This window comes from Juglans regia, chromosome 12, assembly GCF_001411555.2.
Source record: "Juglans regia cultivar Chandler chromosome 12, Walnut 2.0, whole genome shotgun sequence".
In the NCBI taxonomy this organism is placed as follows: Eukaryota; Viridiplantae; Streptophyta; class Magnoliopsida; order Fagales; family Juglandaceae; genus Juglans; species Juglans regia.
In genome coordinates, this window is record NC_049912.1 from 28,705,167 (window position 1) to 28,730,239 (window position 25,073).

The 25,073-nt window shown below is 35.5% G+C and overlaps 2 protein-coding genes and 1 long non-coding RNA gene across 3 annotated transcripts; 2 read left to right on the forward strand and 1 right to left on the reverse strand.

Annotated features, from left to right (window-relative positions):
- The first annotated feature begins 3,584 nt into the window (after nucleotides 1-3,584).
- LOC108980483 lies at nucleotides 3,585-4,091 on the forward strand. Its single transcript, XR_001994401.2, has 2 exons — nucleotides 3,585-3,799; nucleotides 3,881-4,091. It is a non-coding gene; the product is annotated as an uncharacterized LOC108980483 (long non-coding RNA).
- Nucleotides 4,092-5,336: 1,245 nt separating this feature from the next.
- On the reverse strand, nucleotides 5,337-8,042 carry LOC108980477 (4-hydroxy-tetrahydrodipicolinate synthase, chloroplastic). Its single transcript, XM_018951416.2, has 3 exons — nucleotides 7,960-8,042; nucleotides 7,015-7,095; nucleotides 5,337-6,516 (listed from the first exon to the last, which is right to left on the reverse strand). Exons 2-3 carry the CDS (start codon nucleotides 7,038-7,040, stop codon nucleotides 5,589-5,591), a joined length of 954 nt encoding a protein of 317 aa, XP_018806961.2. The 5' UTR covers nucleotides 7,041-7,095; nucleotides 7,960-8,042; the 3' UTR covers nucleotides 5,337-5,588.
- Nucleotides 8,043-13,572: 5,530 nt separating this feature from the next.
- LOC108980489 (kinesin-like protein KIN-UB) lies at nucleotides 13,573-23,088 on the forward strand. The gene is made up of 19 exons (XM_018951428.2): nucleotides 13,573-13,903; nucleotides 14,783-14,883; nucleotides 15,052-15,174; nucleotides 15,425-15,610; nucleotides 15,763-15,984; nucleotides 16,136-16,289; nucleotides 17,141-17,290; nucleotides 17,458-17,546; nucleotides 17,872-18,075; nucleotides 18,613-18,735; nucleotides 19,173-19,307; nucleotides 19,417-19,548; nucleotides 19,953-20,091; nucleotides 20,179-20,271; nucleotides 20,944-21,069; nucleotides 21,227-21,352; nucleotides 21,905-22,048; nucleotides 22,530-22,658; nucleotides 22,741-23,088. The coding sequence occupies exons 1-19, from the start codon at nucleotides 13,717-13,719 to the stop codon at nucleotides 22,899-22,901; spliced, it is 2,724 nt and encodes a 907-aa protein (XP_018806973.1). The 5' UTR covers nucleotides 13,573-13,716; the 3' UTR covers nucleotides 22,902-23,088.
- The last annotated feature ends 1,985 nt before the right edge of the window (nucleotides 23,089-25,073 follow it).

Sequence of the window (25,073 nt, forward strand, 5' to 3'; positions counted from 1 at the left end):
AATCATTTTGAAATATATATATATATATATGAGACTCACATGAAAAAAAAAATTAATTTTTTAATAATAGATTACATCGATACTTGCACACTTCACGACTATTTATAACATTACTCATTTTAAAAGTTAAAGAAAGTGGAGAGTTAAATGCACACTTAGTAGTGAAACTAAGCAAATAACTTGTCAATATTATGATGGGAAACATTATTGAGGATGTGGGGGTGGCACAAGATATAAATATCAATCATTAATAAGAAGATATTCATTTCAAATAAAGAGATTTAGTAAATTTCCAAGTGCTATGAACATCATAACCAAAATATATAAGGCAATTAGATCATTTTGATTATGAGAGAGGTCTCATTTCTTAGTTGACTACCACGACCTTCATCCTCATCACATGCCTCGTATGGTAGTGCAAGGCCTTTGGTGTTAGTAATGCAAGAAATGAGTATAGGATCGAGCTAGTGGTCCTTGTTCAAAGAGGCATTATGAAGGGTAGGATCCCTCCCCTATTTTACACCTACATGCAGAAAGAGGTGTATATTTTACATAAAATGAAAAGTCATGATTACTTTATTCCCCCCCCCTCTCTCTCTCTCTCTCTCTCTCTCTCTCTCTCTCTCTCTCTCTCTCTCTCTCTCTCTCTCTCATTTTTATTTTGTCAAAAAATAAAAGATTGCAATTCCATATTGGCCATTTAGTTTTATAATTTCTAGATAAACCTGAGCAGTCTGATTGCTTCTTCCAAGAAATAAGAAGCACTAGTTTATTTTCTCAGGTCAATTGCCAATCAGCAAGTTGAGGACCATGTGAAGTGGCTCAGCCGATGAAATTGGACAAAAACCACCACCCTCATCATTATTACGATACGAGTAATACTACTTATCATCTTAATTTTCATCATTTTTTTATCATCTTTATAATATAATAATAGATGAATAAAAATTATTTATTATATTTTATTTGTAAACTTATCATTTAATACTATGTCATAAGATGTTGAATAAAATTTTTCTTATGATAATACCCTGCAGTGGATTGGGGGGTTGGTTCGGGGGGCGGGTTGGTTCATTTTCCAAATAAAATGAGCATGGCTCTGGTACTCAATCAATTACAGTACTGAGAAAAAAAGGGACAAAAGGAGAGAACCTAACCACACTGACTACTCATGATCACCCTTCATCCTCATAACCTTTCCCTTCCTTCCAAATATCTACTGATCATTCTCCAAATACATGTGATTTGTAGGTGAAATTCACCTCCATTTGCATTCTTCTCATGAAGTTTGGATTAACATGAAGTGATTACCTAGTCTAACAAATCCTTTTATGATATATTTGCATGGCAATTATCTTGCCAGAAAGGACTACAAAAAATCTAATCTTTTTAAATGGATGCAAATGATCACTGAGCATGACGAAAAAAAGTAATAACTTTTTTTATCATATGCTGTACGTTCATATTATAGAGCTAATTATACGACATAGATTTCATTTCATGTAGACAAGCATGCATGATCAGGAAACGACAGATCGAGCCATTACCATCGCATTACCATCGTCATCATCAAGATACACAGAAAGTCATTAATGGGAGCTCATGTAGCCCCAGTAATTTGCAGGCAAGAATTCTGGTAAATTAAACCAATATTCCTTAGTGGGTTGCATTAGACTCAGTACTGAGTGCTATTATATGGCTTTGTAATGGCTAAGTTCACGAACGTAAGCAGACTCGAATCAATGACAGAGACTGATGCCAACCCTAACCCCAGCCCGCCCAACAAGATCATATCAAAGTCGTCTTCCCATGACAGACATAAGCCTTTACGTCATGTGTAGAAGAAGGATCCCGACGGTCTTCAAACTGAAGGAGAAATGTTCTAGAATTCAAAAAAGTTACTCAGAAATCATCACTTTGATTCAAAAGCTTAAATCGATCAAGATAAATAATTTAATTTTTATTTTATATAAATAAAATATAAAATATTTAATTAAATATACCGAGACTCAGATAAAACTAACCCTCCTACTTTGTTCAATGTGATTCAACCCACTGCCCAGTTAAGGATTCAGCTTGGACTCCTAGAAAAAGTAATCAGATTAGGACACGTTTGGAAATCGTTTTCATCCCATCCCTTCTCATTTAGGAGATGTTTGGATTCGAAGATGACTTGAGATGAGTTGAGATGGATTGTGAATAATAATGAGATGAGTTGTGAATAGTAGTGAGATTTATGAGTTAAAGTTGCTGAATAGTAATGAATAGTAGTGAGATGAGTTGAGATGAGTTGAGATGAGCTGAGATAACTTGTGAATCCAAACAAGCCCTTAATCTCATTTCTAAATTTCACTCAAATAAAAATATTTTTAAATTAATCATTACAATTTTCTCAAATTTTCAAATTAAAAATAATTTAACTTTTTCAAATTACAAAATAAAAATAATATTTTAACAATATTTTAACTTTATAATATTTTTATTTAATTTTTTTCTTTTATTTTTCAAAACTTCATAAAATATCATACAAACTATATTATTATTATTTATAGGTTTCTCATTTTATCTCATCCCTTAAAATAAATTAAAAGAAGCCATTTTTTTAAAATTGTATTCATCAAATGTAATAGGTGAAGCCCATGTATACATAGCGAAACCATTTTTTTTTCATATGTATTTATGTTATATTATAAACGTACCAATCTTTCTTTTCATTAATTTAAAATTTTGAAATAAATGATGATTTCATATCCGCTTATGTAATTACGAGTCCATGCACCAAGTGGAGAGAAGTATTAAGAGCATCTTCAATGAATTAGTTAAAAATTAAATCAATATTTAGTTATTAGAGCACAAAATGTGATCATAATGGATTAGCCAAATTTAGTTATAATTACTTTTAAAAGAATTTTTAAATTTGAAAGTTATTGTACATATATTAAATACATATTTTATCGATTATTTTTCTTTCTATTTCTTTCTATCACATATTTTATCACAATGGTTGGATTCATGTGTTGGGGGCTGGGTTCATGCATTGATATATTAATTTAAATTAGTGATATATTAATTTAATTAGAATATGATTATTAATTAATATATAATAGGTAGAATAGTAAAATATGATAAAATTAAATATTTTTAAAATTATTAATTACTCACTACTATATAATAAATAAATAGATAATCCAATATAGAGATTTGATGTGAATAGGTAAAATCAAATTCATCTTATATTATTTTATTATTATATAATGAAAAAATAGCAATTCTAATATAAAGATTTATGTTAATAGAATAGTTAAAAGTTAAATTTCTCTCATATTCATAAAAAATATCTTTTAATTTTGACTATCTATTAAAAATGCTTTCTATAAAGATATTTTATAAAATTAAACTTACAAATTGAATATCAATTTAGAAGTTTATTTTTATAAAATTTATATGTAAACCAAATATTTTTCTCTTGCCACTCTCTGTCTCTCTCTCTCACATGTGCATTTATAAACGGTGTGACAGCTACATGGTTCGTAGTATTAAGTGTCCTCTTTAAAGTCCAAGAGCTGTCGCTTACAACCCACATTTTTATTCGCTGCTGATCTTTATTCACTTGCCTATAAACAACCCCATCTCTCTGGTTAGCTCCTGTAAGGTTTTTCTCCAACAAAGAAGCAGAATTTTAGGGGGAAAAAAAGATGTGCATTCACTCTTCATCCATCCCACGTAGTTCCCTGTGTTCTGGTTTTTGCCTTCCACGGTCGTCAAAGCCACAAAACCTTCGAGTTGGACGGCTTAGCAGGTTATTTCCTCCACAACTCAGCTCTCTCTCTCTCTCTCTCTCTCTCTCAACAGAGTTATATATATACGTGTAAATTAACAGGAAAAGAAGACTATTAATGAAAGAAGCAAAAGAGAAGAAAAGGCTGAGGATAGCGAAGGCAGAGATGGAAGTCAAGAACTTGAAATTGTACCTGGAGAACCGAAGCATCATAGAAGAGAACGAGAAGCTGAGACGGCAAGCTGTGCTGCTTCAGCAAGAGAACCAGACCCTGTTATTTCAGCTCCAGAAAAAGCTCCCTCAGGAGAAACAGCAACAACAATCACAAACATGAACACATACCATGGTATTGCTACGCTGCTATGCAGAAAACAAAAAGATTTACGAAGGAGTAGGGAGCCTAATTTCTTTGATCTTTTGAGGGGCTGTCTCAATGAATCCTCTCTCCTCTTTTTTTCTTCTATTTTTTCTTTTGGTTTTCTTAGCTTAAATTAGACTTGGTAACTGAAATGATTATGGCAAGGAAGAAGAAGACGAAGAAAGGGGTTAACTAATAATGATATTGGCCTTCCATGAATGGCTTGACTATCTGTGTTTTTTTTTATGAGTATTAGAACGCGCGTAGTGATGTTACAACTATGCACTGTTAATTGACTATAATCTTGCGTTACTGAGTTTTCAGAGAGGGTTTTCAGAGCATGCTCCGAACAAGATAGTGAGAAATACTCAAGCTACAGTCAAATTACACAAAAGTAAATTTATAAAATAACCGTAACATGATGTGATACGCTAGATTGTAAAACTATTGTTATTGTAAAGTAGATTTAATCAATCATATGAAATCACGTAATTTTATAAATTTATTTTTGTGTAATCCTCTATAACACTTCTCTTAGTCTAATGTAATCTGAGCATTGCTAGCATAATGAGAGGATGATGGATTACATAAGAAGTCCTGCTTTGGCTCAACAGTAATTTAATTAATCATGATTCATGACTATAACTTCTGATTTGGAAGGTTATTTAAAGGAAAAAAAAGACCTGCCTTGGAGAAAGTTATTGTCTGATTATCATTAAGGTCAACCAAAATGTCTATTTTTGTTTAGAGGGTTGCAATGTAAAAGTGAATTAAAGTCAACAACAAAATCTCACAGCCTCAACCAAGACCCTTAACTAGATAGCCAAATTAAGGATTAGAATCCAGGTTTACGACGTTCAGAGTCCAGACATGAGCCACTTCAGGCTCAGGGAACAATTCGCTATGCCAAAGTGGGCCTCCTGGCCCATTAGCAAAGCCTCAGCAGCATACAACGACCAATCGTCGCGTCCGTACTGCGTTGCTCCCGTTAACAGTTTGAACGAGAAAACACGCAAAGGTTTTTTTCTTTTTTTTGAGGTACAGCACGCAAAGTTTTTGGCTCCACTATCAGATCCAGCGAGCTCCATCTTCTTAAGCAAATCAATTACAGTCAGTACTTTGATAGAAGCACCAACAGGCAACAACCCACTCACTCCTCTAAAAACATTCAGGCCTACCAAATCATCACAGGTTCAGTGCTACATCAGGAATATCAGTCCAAATGCCTCGTACACTTTAGCAATGATAAAACACTTCAGATTCATTGCCATAAGTGCCGATTAAAAGAATATATATAAATATATATATATCCATTGTCATAATAAGTTAAAACTACCAAAATGCATCAAGAAACTGCATTATGACTTTATAATGGGTAAAAAATCCAAAAAAAAAAAACCTCCAACTAGCACTTCTAAACCAAAAACAAGGATCTAGAGCAAGAAAAATAGATTAATACCGACGGACTAGTATAAAGTCATCGTCATCAAGAACCTGAACATCTTTTTCTCCAACAAAATTCTCCCGGCCAATTTCCTCCACCAAATCAACAAATTTTACCCTCTTTGCCAGAGGAAGAGGCACGTATGGGAGCCTGAAAATTGGCCTCACGACTCCAAGTTGAGCAAGAGCTGTGTTTAAGCCAATAGGATTTGGCTCCTGAAAGAGCCATTCAATCAGAGGCATAAGCTTCGCATTCAGTGAAGGGTTCTTTCCTCCAAACATGAGTTCCCTCATGAAACCAGGAACCAAGTTGCTAGTAACAGATATCACCCCAGTTGCCCCATGGCTCCATCTAGCATCATGGCATTGATCATCATTCCCACTCCACACCACTATCCTATTCTCTGAATACAGTTCAACCCGATCATTTCCAACACACTCCTTGACACCAGCCAAGTTGGCACTCTGGGCTATAGTGTGAACCACACGGGGGGGAATATCTTGGCCAGTCCGTGAAGGCACATTGTATATGATGGTCGGGCCCATAGATAGGACACTTTCAAAGTGAGAAACCATGCCCTCCAACGAGGTTTTGCCGTAGTAAGGATTAATGTGAAGGGCAGCATGCATCCCAACAGCAAAGCCCTGTTCAGAGGCATGAATTGCTTCCCTTGTGGAATTGCTTCCAGTGTTTCCAATTACCTTGACTTTTCCTCCAAAACAGTTGACTGTATGGCCAATAAGCATTATATGTTCATCCCAGCTCATCAATTGGCCTTCGCCAGTTGTGCCACCGACAATAACACCTTCAGCTCCATTGACAATCTGCATGTTCAACAAATCATCATATGCTTCTAGATCAAATCTACCATCAGGTAGGTATGGAGTTTTGATTGCTGTTATCAATCTAAGAGACTTTATACCCTCTGCCGATGTCCTGCAAACATGGTCAGATGCCTTAGGGCACAAATAACCATCTATGGCAACAATTCTCTAAAACAAAGAAGCAGATATCTCAACATCAACAGTTGCACCAACTATTTCAGTAAATAATTCAGAACCTCTACTTTGATACCATGTGAAATTATCACTTTCTCAAAAGCTTAAGGTGATGGGAAGGGGTAGATTTATATATTTCAATTATATCTTAACATCTATTCAAACAATTCAGGAATAAAGTACAAGCGGATAATTCAAGCTTTAATAAACCTTGGAGGCTTTAAAAACGCAAAATACAGGTAACGTGCAAATGTTATATAGGCTTCTCTCAGAGAACCTAATCAAAGCAGAAGTGTTTCCTCTTAAAATACAAGTATATCATACACACTCACACCCACACTTAGACATTAAAAAGTTATGCCACAACAGATGGCTACCATTTAGATATCTGATATGCCAATTGCACCCACGCAGGAAATATATATTCATAGTGTACCTATTTTTAACCTCCAAACTGCGCATTGGAAGACGGAAATTAGGTATTAGAGCCGCTTGCAGAGACCTCCATTCTGGATTCCTACCTCATAGCAATTGAGAAAATGTGATTAGTAAACTAAGCAAAAAAGAGTTCGTGGCAAGAAGTGGCATCTTTCCATCTAACATTAGACCAGCAAAACGATTGTCCTCGGTACAAACATATAGAAATTTATAAAGATCAATTAAGCGAACAAAAAATAAAATAAAATAAAAACGCAATAAATATACAGAAGAAACTATGGTGAAACAGAAATTGCACTTCATTCGATTATCGATACTGAGGTCTAGTGCTAAATGCAGGAATCTTTCTAGCTTAAAGTCTCGACGGAAAAAAAGCCGGAGGAGGTCAGTAAACAAAATGTTATGGATTCAAGATGAAATACTGAAGCATCAAAACAAACAAAAAGCTTGTGGATTAAAACAAAGACTTTTCACCAAAAATGTTTTTCGGATACTGACAATTACAACCAACCCAGCCCAATTTAATTACTAGCAAAGATAAATTCTTCACTGAAAACATCAACAAAACACACATGGACATGATGTACAAGATTTCTCCTGATTCATAGTATGCAACCAAAAAACAGCTGAAAGTAGCACACATCGTAAACAAGGCCGAAGAAACCCGTATAGAAGAAATCATCAAAGTTGATTAAACTCTGCCTGTCATTACAATTTCGTGGACTGAACGCCATAACACTAAAAAATAATAATTATAACACAAAAAAGTCATTTAGCTGGCGTTAATGGAACGATAAAAACTAATATAGAAAGGAAACGGCTCCGGTTTGTTTAATAAATAACTAAAGCCTAAAAACGGCTAAAATATACGAATATAAATAAGAAAACGATTATAAGTCAATACATTAATAGCTAGATAATGGATTAATTTAATCAGATTAACCTCCTATAGTTATCCCCATAATGGGGACGCGGAGACTGGAGAGCAGAGCCCCTCGGAATCGAACACAAGCTATAGCTCTTCAAGTTCAAAGTTCAAGGTAGCCATTTCTTCGCCTGCAGCTAGAGAACAAACCAGGACCCGATAACCCGATCCGAAAAATTGAAGGTCTGTAAAAAGCTCGGTAACGTCGTTCTCAGGGATTCAAAACGCGAATATGAGAAGTGCCGGGGGTGGCAGAAGTGGTATTTTTCAATGAATAGTGACGGGAATAACAACCGTAGTGGAAATGTCGGTGGCGAGGGTCGCGGCGAACGGTGTTTGTTAAAGGAGGTGGGTCATGCCGTCAGATTGCGGAGAGCGAGTGGTTGGATTTGCTTCGAGAGAGGAGCAGGTGGGGGTTAAGGTAACCGAGGGAGGCAGTGTTTTAGGGTTTTGTTGCACCGAGTGGCAGTGTTTTGAGTGTGACAGTGAATGGACAGAGATTGATTAACAAGAAGTGTCCCACTCGCAGTCAGAGCGTACAACTTCATGGACTCCACCTTCGTAGTTTAAGGTGTAGAGTCGTAGACGACATGGTTTTGTATTCAAAAGGAAGTCTAGTAACACGCGTCAACGGGGGATGTCGCGTCATCAGTCAAGGAAGATTTTTTTTTATCTGATACACCCAACCAGAATAGGGTTTGTTTGATAAAGTGAAGTAGTTTTAGCTTAGAAAAAAAAAAGTGAAGTGGTTTTATATTATTATTTATAAATTATTTATTATTTATTTACCGCTATTTATAGATTATCTAAAATCACATTAACATATAAACTTGAGTCTTGCTTAAAAGACATTTCAATTTATCTTAAATTAATCATTAATAGAATCTATTATATTTTTAATTTTTAATAAAAAATATATCTCAATTTATTTAATATATTCAAATATATATCAATATATTTATATTTAAATATATTTTAATAAAATTTATAAATTAATATTATTTATAAATTAATTGATGGCTCGTTTGTTTTTAGAGATGAGTTGAGATTAAAGTTAAAAAGTTGAGTAAAATATTATTAGAATATATTTTTTTTATTTTAAAATTTAAAAAAGTTGAATTATTTATTTTATTTTATATAGAAATTTAAAAAAATTATAATAATGTGATGGGAGGTTTTCAAAATTTTCAAAGTTTTAAATTTCACTCTTGAAATTACTTAAAATTATCTTAACATTTAAATACAACGTTTTTCACCAGATTTTTATTTTATAATATTTGGTAGGGGTGGGTAGTGAAATTTTATTTGTAATTTGAAGTCAAATCGCTTGTTTGGCGCCTCACGAGCATTTGAAATTACACGTGGGAGTGTACCTTAAACATTGGCAATTGGAAACTTTTTGTTCTTTTGCTTACCATGCAGGCATATGTGCATTCATTAAAAACTAAGTAAAGTTGCTTTTTGCACTGTCTAATCATCACGCCAAATCTCCGCATTTAATTGATGCTTTTCATAATGTATGGATTCCCTAGTGTCTGTCTGCAGTTTGTTCATCACTTGGGCAACCACCATTTATATAGGAGCATTGCTATTCATAAGTCCATACACTTCATATCATAATTTTTTTTATTTTTTTATTTTTTTAAAATTTTTTTATGATTTTATTATTCTTAAAATAATTGAATTATTCTACTCATAATTTATATACCACATATTTGATAAGAGAATAAAATTAAAAAAATCATAAAAAAGATGGTATGTGATGTATGAAGCTTAAGAATAGAATTTTTCTTTATATAGTATCACGTAAATTTGTGTTTTTTTGTTTTTTAATTAATTACTGAAAGAAGCTAATGAATAGACGTGGAAGGCTATTCCCCTAATGTATATGCGATTGTGTCCTAAGGAAAAAATCTTTTATATTATTATTCCCTTTTCTTCTGCACTTCTTGCACACTACAACAAATAAGCACATTTTGCGGTCGATTGGGTTATTTTCGGCTGTATTATTCTTATTTTGACAAACATTGAATCATTATTTTTTTTAAAGAAAAATAATATTTACGATTTTTAAATCTCGTGTACTTTTCTGTTAAATAATAAATAAATCCAGATAAAAAAACTATTTTTTCAATAATAAATTTCACTTTTATTAAAAAAAGTATGCACAATTTATATTCTTGAAATTATATATAGCAACTCTCAATAAATCTCGTAAACAATAATAATAGGGGTACACAATTTATACACAAAAAATAGTGGCAGTAGTAACGTCTCGATCTCGGAGGTCTGGAGAGTTAGCTCCCGATATCTAAAATCATCTCCAATAATACAATTTAAAATACTATCAACTTATATATTCAACACAAATACTCATGTTTCTCCATATGGACACCAAATAAATACTTCAATAAAATAAATTAAAAATTCCACAAAGACTTAGACATATCTATGACTCAAAATACCAAAATAACATAAAATAATAAATCTACTAAATAAGACTCTCCAATGAATAGTTGTACCATTTGACACTTATTCCTCTACAATTATCAAACTTTGCTTACACTTCTTACTATTGATTTCTAGTTGAACCATCAAAATTATCTAAAAAATATTGTAAAGATAAGTGGTGAGTTATCAACAACTCAATAAGTAAAAAACATATACTAGTATGTAAACATAAGCATTTGCAGAGTTCATAATACAAAACAATACATTTTTATTTTCATAATAAATAATCAGAACATGTTATCAAAAATATCAGAGCGAAAGTTAAAAAGTACTCTTATTTAAAATTCATCTGGCTTATCATAACTGAAATATCATATCATAACATAATTCTATATTTAACCCCTTGATAGGGTTGTGCAAACAACGACGGCCAACCAAGCAGAAACAAAATGTGAAATGTTTTTCTTATTATTCTTGGAGTTCTGAGTGTGCACACAAGAAATACCACGCAAAAAACTACTTTTACTTCCAAAGTGGATGCACCAGAAACATAAAAATTGGTACCAACCCGAACATGCCACAGTTTTACACCCGTGGTAAAGTAAAAATAGAACAGAACAAAAATAAAATGTCATGCTAGAATTTTTCAGAAATCACATCATTTCATGTCAGAATACATAATAAATTCAAATCATCTTCATATAATCATGCACGAATTTTCATATTCGCTATTTTTACACAGTTCAGAAACAGAATGCCAAAAATAATTCATGTCTACACTAGTCATAACATAAAATACTTTATCTTCTTAAACATAATTTCATGCGAATACATATAAAATGACCGATGTTGTTTTTCAAATTGTTTTTTTTTCATAACAAAATATGTATATTTTTCATAAAATCAATCTCAGTCCAATCTTTTTATGCAAAGTATAGCATATGAATCTTGCTTACTTGAATTTTTAACTTTTCAAAATTTTCTCACAATAGTGTCGAACAAATATTAATCGTCACCTATAAAATAGTCACGTAGCTTCCGTATATTCTTGATCGAATATGTATTTCGATACTTAAACTTGAAATACTAAAATAACATATTTTTCCAAAATTCTCTTAACCCTAAAATATCATTACTTTCCAAATTTCATCATTATCCATTTAATTCCTCCGACTAATACATTAATTGTAAAATAAAATTTTTGTACTAATATCAAGTGAGACTAGACCCACTAAAAATATTATACTAATTTTACAAATCAACTAAGGCCCATGGTAAAAATCACGCCCAATATAAAAATACAAGTTTAAACTTTGGTTTGTAACTAAAGAATTACTCTACTTTATGCCAAGCTTTACATGTGACCAAAGAAATATTTCCTATTTTGAAAACAAGGCAAGCAATAGAAAAGGGGTGGTACGTTTGAGGCTTACAGAGAGGGAAGCAGGCGTGCGGTGGAGTAAGGGACTAGGTAGCGGTCGTGGGTGGTCAGCGAGGTGGAAGAGCACTGAGAGAAAGAGAGAGGGGGAGAGAGAGAAATAGAGAGAGCAATGTGAGGGAGAGAGAAAGCTCACCACGAGACAACGAGAAGGTGTGGGACGGTCTGGGGGTGACAGGAAGCTTTTGGCGATGGTTTATGTGCGGTTTCCGACGTGTTTGACTCTCGGTGATGGTGGTTTGCAGTGGCTCACAGTGGAGAAGTAGGTGCTCTATTTTAAGGGGCAAAAATAGAGATGTATTTGGTTCTCTATATAGGTGGCTGCCAGTTTCACGTGGGTTGGACAGTGGGCTATCACATAGTGGTTTTATTTTGGATAGGTTGGTTTCGTACGGTGGGCGTACTCGAGTTGGACTTCTGTGATGAAGAGGATGTGCAAGTTTCCAACAGCAATGACTTGATGTTGCAGCTTTGCCTTGGGGAAGGGGAAAGGGCAGCATGGCTGTTTCACGGTGGTCCCATGCTAGATGCTGGAATGTGAGAAAAATAATATGGAAAAAGAAAAAGTGCCACCTGAGAGGTGGTGGTGGTCGTGAAAAGGTGCTAGTTGGTTATTCACAGTGCAACGACGTGCATGGAAAGAGAGACTTCAATAGAGATTTACGGCAACCCTATTATGGGAGAAAGAAAGTTGTTTTATCTAACGTGTGGTATGTATAGTTGCCGTTGAAAATCCTAGGAGAAGGAAAACATGTACATGCATGGGTAGGGGTGTGCAAAATTTCGAAAATTTCGACTCCGTCCGACTTCCGCTCTGACTTCGACTTCGTCGGAGTCATTGGAATTCGGAGTAGCTCCGAATATCTATTCGGAGTCGGAGCTCCAAGAAGCTCCGATTCCGACTCCCAAATTTTTTTTACTGAACACTTGCGCTCGAGCGAAGTGTCGAGCGCAAGTCGAGCACACGTTGTATTGAACATTGGCTCGAGCGACATGTCGAACGAAAGTCGAGCGAACCTCTCTGGAAGAGTTCTGCTCGAGCGACAAGTCGAGCGGAAGTCGAGCGAACCTCTCTGAAAGAGTTCCGCTCGAGCGCCACGTCGAGTGCACGTCGAGCTCCAATCTTATATCGGAGCTCCACGTGAGTCTTATTAATTTAGAGCAATTACACTTACGTCTCTCAATTTAGAGCAATCGATTGTGAGTCTTATTAATTGGGTTGGATTGGTTATAGCAGCCCACCTCATCTCTTTTTTGGCTTGCTTGTATTTTCATGGATCTCAACACAATTGCTAAAATAGTTTAATTCGTCTTTTAAATTTTTCGGCAATTTCACTTAGTTCATTAAATAATTTAACCTAATATTAAACTCAATAAAATTTATACTCTATCAAAATAAAATTTAGATCCGTAATCTTACTCGTTAACTTTCAAGTGACATTTCATACGTATTATTTGAGTGTGCGCTGTACCGGACGTTACAGCAATGTACGCGGTGCTTAATGAAACAGTAATAACAATGTGAATAGTCCACGTGATGAACAGTAATAACAATGTGAACAGTAATAAGTATCTATGAAGACACTTTCGTAATTTCATCCCCTAACCCAAACCTCTAAAAATAGTGGGACCCACCGATCTGAGACGGTGGGACTCCTCCGGGTCCTCCCTCTGCTGTCTTTTTCCGGCGTTGCACGTCCTTTTCTTACTTGATATATGTTTGAAAATGTGCTTTGAAACCACCCAAACACCAAATCCGAAGCACCAATCAAACTCTCCCCTCTCTGCCTATATTTCTTCATTTTAATGGAGGAGGGACTGTTTTGAGTATCGGAGGAGAATGTACTGATTTTCAGTTTTTTTTTTTTTTTAATTTTCTTTTTCATATGGCTTCGAGTGCAAATAGAAATGGAGCTCACAGGGGAAGTAGTGGCATGAAGGTGGATCGGCCAGTCCAGGTAGCGAACATCAAATCGTCGTCGTTTAAATCCAGGCTTACTCCGTCTCACTCTTCGGGATCCGCCCTCCGCCGCAGTAGCCCCGCCTCTTTCGCTTCCAAGGACGGCGACGGAGGTGAATTTCATTCCATTCTCCGAAAACGGTCCAGTTCGTAACTTCATATTTCTACATTCTTATCTTTTGCAATGCAATTTCATTTTTTTTGTAATCGTTATTTTTCGATTTTTGATCGAGGTAATTTGAAGATAATGCTCGTGTTATTATTATCATTTCAAGTTTTTTTTTTAGCTTTTGAGATTGATGCCCTCGCATGTGTGGGGTATCAATGAACTCTGGAAGATTTCGAAGAATTATTTAGAAACGCTTACCCTGATTGTTACGAACGTGTTTCATATCTCTGCTTAACGACTTCCAGTTAGCTGCAACAAGAAGACGAGAGGGGCTAGATGTGGTAGGGGAGACCTCCGATGCCTAAATCAGTGTAGAGTGTGGAGTATATTCTTAAATTTTCGAGGTTCAGAAGTTACCTCAGACGTGTCCTGGACCTCTATTTATATGTGGCTTGTCTCATGGCTTGATCTTCTCTGATCCTTGCTGGATTGTGGATTGTTAGGGTCTCGAATAACCTGTTATGCTGGAGGGAAATAATACCCTGAACGAGTGTCGATGGCGGATGTCACGTTGGATGTTATCTCGTTCGTTATGTCATTAATTCGTGATTAATGACAGCTGGGTTTGAATCCCATACTGGTGATAAGTTGATATGTTCTGCAAACGTTCAATGAAGTGTTAACAATTTTTAGCTTTCCCATTCCCGCTCCTTTTGTTGCTCGTAGCCCTTGGCTCAAGTGGCAACTGTCCAAATATGTGTATTATATATTTTTTTATGTATACATGCAACATATGTTTTTGTATGTATAATGACCTCCACATGAATGAAAAAACAATGGACTTCGGGATGCCAACTGTTGTTTTTTTTTTTTTTTCAAACAGTACCTGGAAGAGTTCGAGTGGCTATAAGACTACGACCTCGAAATGCTGAAGAATTGGCGGCAGATGCAGATTTTGCTGATTGTGTGGAGTTGCAGCCAGAGGTGCTCCTAGTGGGAGTCTAGTTTCAATTTTTAGATTCTACATGTGCCCTTAGTAGTTGTGTTGTCGTGTCTTCCCTTGCATGTTTTCTCTCTCTTAATTTTTTAGCTTTCTGGTATTTTATTACTTGGTTGTGGTGTATAATCATTTTGGGATTTGCCCTACCTCAGCTCAAAAGGTTGAAACTTCGGAAAAACAATTGGGATTCAGACACTTATGAATTTGACGAGGTTCTTACTGAATTTGCATCCCAGAAGCGTGTCTATGAAGTTGTCGCTAAGCCTGTTGTTGAGGTCTGTTATTTGTGTTACATATCTTGATTGTCAGTGGAACTTCCTTAAGCTGTTTCTCTTTTAAATAAAAAGTTGGTTTATTATAGATGATTTGGTACCCCTCACCTGCCAGTACTATTATATTAGTTCTGGCAAGTGCTCACTACCTTTCTTCACGTTAAGTTTATATGAATAAAATCTCCCATCACATGTTCCTATTATCATGTCATAATTTTGGCAGCAATCTGATAATGTGGCCATGATTTTGTAGAGTGTTTTAGATGGGTACAATGGAACTGTGATGGCTTATGGTCAGACTGGTACTGGTAAAACTTTTACTCTTGGACGACTGGGAGAGCAAGATACAGCTGATCGCGGAATCATGGTTCGCTCTATGGAGGATATTTTAGCAGAAATTTCTCCTGAGACTGATTCTGTCTCAGTCTCATTTTTGCAGGTTGTTCTGGTTGCATTTCTTCATAAGGGAATCTTATATTCTCACTTCTTATTCACCATTGGTGTAAACATAAAGATTCTGTTTTCAAAATAAACTCTTTAATCTTGTCCTGTCTACTAAATGACTTTTTTTTTCTCGACAAACATATGTAGCTTTACATGGAGGCCCTGCAAGACCTGCTCAATCCTGCAAATGATAACATTCCTATTGTGGAAGATCCAAAAATTGGTGATGTTTCACTACCAAGGGCAACTCTTGTAGAAATCAGGGACCAGCAGAGTTTTCTGGAGCTGCTAAGAATAGGGGAAACTCATCGAATCGCTGCTAACACAAAACTGAATACTGAGTCTTCTCGTAGTCATGCTATTCTGATGGTGAAATCATCAGCTGTCAATTATACAATAAATTCTCAATTATATACTTTTTTATGTTCTTGCAACAACATTTCATGAATCCAGTTGGTAATTCTTTACTGGTGTGGATTACTCAACGTAGATCTTGATGCATTTTAGTTCCTTTGTACAGGTCCATGTTAAAAGGTCTTTCATGGATGGAGAAGATATCATTTCCAGTGAAAATGGTGACATCTCTCACTTGGCCAAACCTTTAAAGCCACTTGTTCGGAAAAGCAAGCTAGTTGTAGTAGATCTAGCAGGGTCAGAGCGTATCCACAAGTCAGGTGAATGCCCCACTCATGACCTCTCTCATGGTTATTCTACATGGTTATTTGTTTTTATAATAATAGGCTACTGGGCTACACAATTTGGGGTAGCTTTCCATCCGTGGACACAGCTGGGTTCTTGTGCATTTACATGCCTGTAATGGCACTGTGGTTTGCAATTCTGTTCTGGAGGCAAATCATATCAATAGTTTTGTTTTGGGATGATTGAAATTCTCATGCCTGTAAATGGTGCTGAAGTTTTGGGATGATTGAAATTCTCTTGCAAGTAAATGGTGCTGAAGTTGCTATTGGATTTTTTAAAATTCTTTCCATAACATGAAGAGATCAAGGCCCCCAGGTTTCTCTAGCAGTTGGCACCTGTTTTTTTTTTTTTTGGCTGTGGAATCAGACAATTAAGGCCACATCAATATCTGTAAAAGCTTCACGAGCTGGCATCTAGTTTATGTCTTACTTGGATTTTTGACTTGTAGGAGTGTTGGAGACAATGTGCAGGGCCACCAGAGATGGATTATTTTATGTCCATTAAAACATAAAGGAAAACGATACATGAAAAAAGTAGTGCGGAGAAAATTTGAACAGTGCTACTTTAGAAAGACTTTTGTTTTAGATGGAAATCTTGCTAGAAAATAGAATGAGTTTTGTTTTTTTGTGAGTGATTGTTATCTACTTCCCAGAATGTTTTGACATCGAATGTCCACCTCCTGAATTTTGCACAGCTATGAAATTGCAATGGCTTATGGGCCTTATATGGCTTTTGATGAATCTGCTTTATGTCAACTCTGATGCTTTTGTATATGAGTTAGACTCATCAGTTTTGTTGCGACATTGTCTCTCATCCTTTACTGCAGGAAGTGAGGGACATATGTTAGAGGAAGCTAAGTCTATCAACCTCTCTCTTAGTGCATTGGGGAAGTGCATAAATGCTCTAGCAGAGAATAGTGCTCATGTTCCAATTCGTGATTCAAAACTTACGAGGTTGCTTAGAGATTCATTTGGAGGTGATTTCTTTCATACTCATGTCAATATGTGATCCTGATTTAATGGTCAAATTGGTGTCTGAGACACTCGCATGATTCGGATGTGCACATTGAAGCTAATCAAGCACCATGATTTGGATGTGCACATTTAAGATAGGCCATGCTTCACATTGGGCATTTTCTCACAGGCACAGCGAGGACATCATTAATTGTCACTATTGGCCCATCCCCACGCCATCGGGGAGAGACAACAAGCACCATACTGTTTGGACAAAGGGTTAGTTCTTATATTTAGAAGACTTCAAAGATTAGCTTCAAAGTGTCCAATACATGTGATGCTCTAAATGTTATTTGTAACTTACCACAAACCATGTCACTCTTTTATTTATGCTATTATATTTAGATGGCCCTTTGCTGGAATGTTGAACCTTCTTCCTTTTCTTTCCATATCTTTTTTAATAGCTTCTTCCTTTACTAGTATAAAAAAAATCATTTGGTTTTTATCAATGCCTAGTCTTCACCTTTTATATAACTGGCAACTGTATTGAGAGTTCGTATTACACGTCTGCAAGAATAATTATTGGATGTGCCATCAATCACAGGCTATGAAGGTAGAGAACATGTTGAAAATAAAGGAGGAATTTGATTACAAAAGTTTGTCTAGGAGGCTTGAAGTACAACTGGACAAGCTCATTGCAGAAAATGAAAGGCAGCAGAAATCTTTTGAGGATGAAGTAGAAAGAATAAATATAGAAGCGGAAAATCGAGTCTCTGAGGTCGAGAGAAGCTTTGCAGATGCATTAGAGGTTTGTTGGGCTATTTATTTGAACAGCACTCTTATCTGTGATAAGTTTGAATTTTTTCTTCAAATATATATGTAGATGTTGGGGTGTTTGTGTGTGTGATCATGAACTATGTTTACTTATAAAAAAAAAATGTTAGAATACTGCTGCATCATACTTGGTGGTTGGTGGTTTAAATTCTAATCCATTCGGACGAGCTGAAGAATGTCAAGTGCTAGTCCAAACAAACTAGCTGGGGCTTTGGGGGCCAATTTGCAACCCGGATGATTGAAATTTCATTATTTTTCATTATTACTTGTTAATTGTTGTCATGCCCGGCGTAGCCTTCATTTGGATCTCCCAAAGAGCTAGAGAAAGAGGGGGGAAAAAGCATAAAAATGCTCTTGAAAGGAACCCATGTTAGAGCATTTTCCTTTCCTTTCGCTTCTTTTCTTTCATGGCCTTCAGTTGCAAAGATTTCTGGATCATTGAAGTTCTTAGCTTTTTTTTCTTCCTATTTGTATTTGTTTGCTGTTAATTTCTGTATCATCTTTTTTTCAGAAGGAGAGGCTAAAATGCCAGATGGATTATATGGAATCAGTCAAGCAGCTGGAGGAGAAGTTGGTGTTGAATCAGCAACAGTGTGATCTTGATGTCTTCACGGACGGTAATTGCATTGGACAGGTACTTCCTTTTGGAACATTTTGTCTGTTATGTTGTTGTATTCTTGAAAGAGGGATTTTGAATGATTGTTTGTCATAGGATGCTTTTGAGACAATAGACATGCACCTTGTTATTTTCAACATCATATTGGACCCATTTGTGTGTCTCATGACTGTCTTTTGCATATGTGACTCTCTAGAATCTTTTATCGTGAAATACAGAGGCAATTTTCGTCCTAAGTTGGAGCATAATGTGACCATTTATTCTGTTGAGGTTATATCCATCAGCACCCTCCCGTGTTTTTTTGGTGGTGGGGTGGCAGTGAATGTCTGGTCCATCAGCTCAGGTCAAAAGTAGTCTCTAATTATGGGCATATTAGAGTATAACCTATTTTAGAATGATCATACTATACTTATAAAAAATAAAAGATCATCTTGTATATTTTGTTTACTGTTCAGGGGCTTGGCCTCTCTGCTGCTGAGGAACTTGTTGAGTTACAAAAGTTGCTTGAAAAGGAAATTAAACTAAGAAAAGTGGCTGAAGAAGAAGTAAAAAATTGTAAATGTCAACAAGGGCAAGATAGGCAGTCAGAGGTATGGTCCTTGCCTTGCTTAAAGAAGTATCTGTAATAAAATCATCTGGATCTTGTCAACTTCCAAGCATGCAATTTATGGCATATAAGGGTTTGTCTCGGTGTACTAGGCAGGTGGAAGTGTTGAGGTTTTGAAGCTTCACAAAATTCTTGAGGATGAGGCGCATCAGAAGAAGAAACTTGAAGAAGAAATAATAATACTACGAAGTCAGTTGCTGCAACTGACTTTTGAAGCTGATCAGGTATTTGGATTAAATTTCGTTTGTAGTTTATATGTTGATGTTTCCATGATTGATTTTGATTTTATCTCCATTGTGGAGTTATTTGAGATTTTAAATGCCCAAATTGTATGAGAGCATAATGGATCCATGGTTTTTATAATTTTGGAGTTTTATAACAATTTAGACATGAAGGGGGGAATATCATGAGAGCTCACTAGATTTTCCCAGATTTACTTCCTTAAATGACAATAATGAGAGAGAAAAGATATGTTTTTGAGTGAAAAACCTCCTTGTTTAGCAGAGTAAATGATTTAGGTTACTAGTTATGATGGAAAAGAGGATTCTTGTCCCTCTGAAGTGTTAGCTATATTACATGTGTATCTTAGAGAAATTTAATTCCATTTTCTTTTGTTTTATGTTTGTAGATGAAAAGGTATCTTGACAGAGGTGGTTCTGGAAATGCGTATACTGGTCTAGATTCTTCCATGTCTCCATTTAGGCATCCCCAACTTAAAGATGCTGTAAATGGACAGAAGGCATCAATTACAACACTCTTTGAGCAAGGTAATAGAAGAATTTTGAAAGCTTTATCTCATTTGGGCCTATATATAATCTTTGTATCTCTTATTTTTTTTCCAATTAATTTAATAGTTGGATTGCAAAAGATCTTGGCACTACTCGAGTCAGAAGATGCCAATGTACGGATTCATGCTGTAAAAGTAGTGGCTAACCTAGCAGCTGAAGGTAGGTAACTTTTTCTGGGGGGTGCTTTGTTATTAGATATATGCCCACATGTACTATCTATGTTTGTTGTATAACTAGCATAGATTGAATGTCATGTTTGTTAGGAGAAATTTTTTAATCACTATCACTAAAAAAGCGGTAAAATGAGCAAATAGAGTTGGAGCCTCATGCTAATCTTCTTTTTCCAAAAATTTGGTGTAGTATTTCCAACCTCTGTTTTTGTATGACTTAGAAATGATGCTTGCTTGTTTTGTTCTGATTCTTATATGGGCAACATCCCAGTTCTTGAAGAATAATGAGGGAAGCCAAATTTACATTTCAAGTATGATACATTATACTTAATGTACCGATCATATATTATGATGATATATGCAAACTAATATGGGATCCCTTGAGAACTCCCCAAATTGATGACAGAAGTGAACTTATAACCCGATTTCATTTTTATCCATTTTCTATTCTACCCTGCCCAATGAATTGATAGGGTGTATTGCTTTCATCTCATAAGGTTGTGTGAGGGAGATCATTTCAGGATCCCAGAGAATCTTCTTTAATTTTTGAAGTGATTCCATATCCTAGAATGCATATTGGTTTTCTTTAGATGCATTTCCTCTTGTAGCCTGTTTTTAGTTTGATGTTAGAAATGACTTGTGCGCACCATGCAAAAAGCAGAAGTGAACCAGAAAAAGATTGTTGAAGCCGGGGGTCTTACTTCCTTGCTGATGCTTCTTAGAAGCTTTGAGGATGAAACTGTTCGCAGAGTAGCAGCTGGTGCAATTGCCAATCTTGCAATGAATGGTACTTTCTGCTCTCTCTCTCTCTCTCTCTATATATATATATATATTTGAGAGGGTTGGATCTCTGTTCTTTCTTTTTGAATTTTGTTACAATTGGGTTGGGATTTGTTCACTTTGGAATATCAGTTTTTTATGTTGCTTCCTTTTTGGCATAGCAGAAGCCAATCAAGAACTTATAATGGCCAAAGGAGGGATTAGTCTTTTATCAATGACAGCAGCTGATGCTGAGGATCCTCAAACCTTACGCATGGTTGCTGGAGCTATTGCTAATCTATGTGGCAACGGTATACTGTATTTTTTGCATTTTCTCTATTTTTTTGTTATGTTTTATCCCTATAGGCCCTTTAGCTTGTGGGAAGTATGTGTTACAAAAGTGGAAAGAATTTTTGTACATAAATCAGGAAGCACATTCAGTCCTGAACCTTTGCATTGAAGGAAGAGATGCTTTGAAACATTATATGTACCATAATATTCTTTCTGGACCTACTGAGTACTCTCTTCTTTGTTTTTAAATTACTTACTAATGATGAAACCTAGTGGATGAAAATAGAAATGTTGCAGTTAGTTTCCATATATTTTAACAAAGAATATAACCTTTAATTTTTTTACCTTTTTCTGTTGTTTTTTAATCAGCAGGTAGAGGCTTAGTTGATCTTGTTGATGCCTGTTGCTCTGTTTCATAACCTTTTGTAGAATATATTTCCGTTTTTTATTGCTCGACTCATTTGAGTTTTTGGCCTTCCCATGTTCCAGTATGCTTGTGTTTTGAGTCTGAATCATGATTTGTTGATTTTTATTTTTTCTTCTCTCTTTTTCCCACCCCCTTCATCCTGTAGATAAGCTACGAACGAAGCTGAAGTCTGAAGGTGGTATTAAGGCCTTGCTAGGAATTGTGAGATGTGGACATCCTGACGTTCTGTCTCAAGTTGCACGTGGAATTGCTAACTTTGCAAAATGCGAGTCCCGGGCCTCTACTCAAGGTAGGTACCTTAAATGATCTCACACAAGTCATTATTTAGTTCTTTAACAATGATGCTTCTGGAGTTGTCTGCCCATCACCTTAGCGGTGGTATGGAATTGGATAAAATATTCAAACTGATTGATGTTAAGTAAATATCCCAACCTATCTGAGTTTTTCTCCACCAACCAATCTGAGAAAAAAGACGAAACATTAAATGACAATTCAGTTTTTCTATCCCAATTATATGTGTATGGTTGAGATAATTTTTATAACTCTAGCAAAAGCAATTGTACGTTGCAGTGACAATTTTGATAGATGTACCTGTGCCTCACTTTTGGATTTGTAGCAGCATCTTTTTCTCTTTACCATTGTGATATAGATCATGCATGCATCTGCCATAGGACATCTTATCGACATGAAATGGATGTGGTAACTATTTATTGTTAATGTCAAAGTCTTTCTACTATTTGTAGTTTAATTGATATGGTGCCTCGTTATAGGGACAAATAGCAGTAGATCTCTTTTGATAGAAGATGGTGCACTTCCATGGATTGTACAAAATGCGAATGATGAAGCTGCACCAATCAGGCGTCATATTGAGCTTGCACTCTGCCACTTGGCACAACACGGTACAACTACTTCTTTTTACTTATTGAATGGTATAAATATCCGGGACTTGTTCCTTTAGAAGTCTGGGTTTATAAATTGCAGAAGTAAATGCTAAGGACATGATTAGTGGAGGTGCACTCTGGGAGCTAGTTCGTATCTCACGCGATTGCTCCCGGGAGGACATAAGGAGTCTTGCCCGTAGGACATTGATTTCCAGCCCGACCTTTCGATCTGAATTGCGGCGGTTACGGATAGATTATTGATTCTCAGAATAATGGGAATAGCTTCTCTTAATTGTTTCTCAAATCAAGTTGGTGCGTGTGATAAATGTGAGAAAACTTCCCCTAACGCTTGGTAGAGGGGGATCTCACTCCCCATGCATGCATGCTACATAAAAGCTGGTACACACTACCCACTCCGACTTTCTTCGAAGGCGAGTTGGTCTTGTAATCAATGTTTTTATTCTCTTTGTTGAGCATCCATGACCGTAGCAGCAGCTTAATGTAAAAGAAAATGACAAGGCAAAAGGAAAAAAAAAAAAAAAAAAGAAGGAAAATTTAATTCATTGAATCCTCAGTTCTTTAAATTGGGACCGACACATGTCCAACACCCATGTGTCTTTTATTTTTCGTGTATCTGGAGGAACCCATTTTTGGGTTGAAACCCGTTTGTTCTAGAGGAATCCCCCACCTGAGACTAGCGACATCAATACCCGGTACGTAGGAGGATTTCATGTGTAGAATAGAATGAATACCCGATATATTGAGGACCCAGATAAGCTTATCCGTAACTTACTCAGAATATTGAGGAAGATTAATGATTTACAATTTAAAAAATTATTTTTTAGTACAATATATATTATAGTTTGATTTCGGTAGATTTGATTTCAAAGATTCTGGTGTCGTCTGACCAAATTGACGATTTATTTGTACCAGATAAATATCTTATACATATGGTTTGACACTTAAGCAAGCCTCATTAATTAGGACCGAGAATGGGGAAGACTTGTAACCTATGATTAATTACTTGATCACTGGCATAAAGTAGAGCCTCGTAAATAATATATATGGAATGACATAATGAAGGGAAATAAGTAATGGGGCAAGACCCAAAGGCCCAATTTATGGTCATCGTTTACATAATCAACCGTACGATTTTTTTTTTTATTTGTTTTATTTTCTTGATAATTGTGATCATATATAACAATTGCGTTAATAAAAAAGAGCCATCAGACACGAGGCTTGATAATTCCATTCCGACAGGAAGTGTTATGGATTCATTGTGTTTTGTTATGAGTCGTGTCTCAAATTCAACGGAGTCAATTTCAATAAGAATTGGACCAAAGTCAAATCCCGAAAATAACCTTACATCTCTAAATAAGAACTTTAATGGTAAAGAAAATTTCTTATTTTCAAGCCAATATGTAGAGTATATTTAATAAAGTGTTTGATGACAATATGATTTGATTAGAAGATAAATTTTAAAATTAAATCTTACTATATATTTAAATTATATAGATGATGTGTTTTATATACCGGTTTGAGAATTGAAAAACCATTTGTTCATCTACTAGATGGAAAATACCTATCGCCTCTAATTTGGGTGACACCACTATGCTTCATGAAGTTAATCACTTCCTTATCACTCTTAAACATGGTTGTGATATTAGAGTTTAGAAACATTCTCATCATGGTAATTTTTCTTTCAAATCTGCTTGGAACCTTTTTTGGGATCACTCCCCTCCCATTAATGCCTTGAGTTTTATTTGAAATCAAGTCTCCTTACCAAAATCTCGAACTTTTTTCTAGAAACTATGGCATAATGGATCGGAATTCCCCTCGATGATATATTTCAATGAAGTGGGATTCACATGGCTTTTAAATGCTCTTTTTGTTCTGAAGACTCTATTGAAAATGCTAACCATGTTTTTTTGGACTGCTCCCTTGTAAAGAGCATTTGGTATTATTTATGTTGTGTTTTTGGTCATTTTCTTCTGGACTCTAACTGTTGAAAAAACATTACTATCCATTGATGGTCTTCTTTCAAGGGTTCTAACCAATTTAATTTACTTGCTCGTTTGTTACCATCTCTTCTCTTTTGAGAATTATGGCTAGCTCATAATAGAGCAAGATTTGAAGGTCCTAATACTACTGTCATTACCATTATTGGTAAGATAATTAAGAAGTGGCTCTGAGACCTAAACCCAATGCTTAAGGCTAAAGATATTGTGCCTAACATCAATACTAATGTTCTCAATTCTTTGCATATCTCTCGGATCTCTATTAGGACAAGAAGACATATCTTGGTCAAATGGATTCTGCCTCCCCTAGGCATTCTTAAGTTGAAGATTGACGGTGCTTCAAAAGGTAATCCTGGGCCTATTGGTTGTGGTGGTGTTTTAAATTCCAATAATTGCTCTATCATTGTTAGTTTCT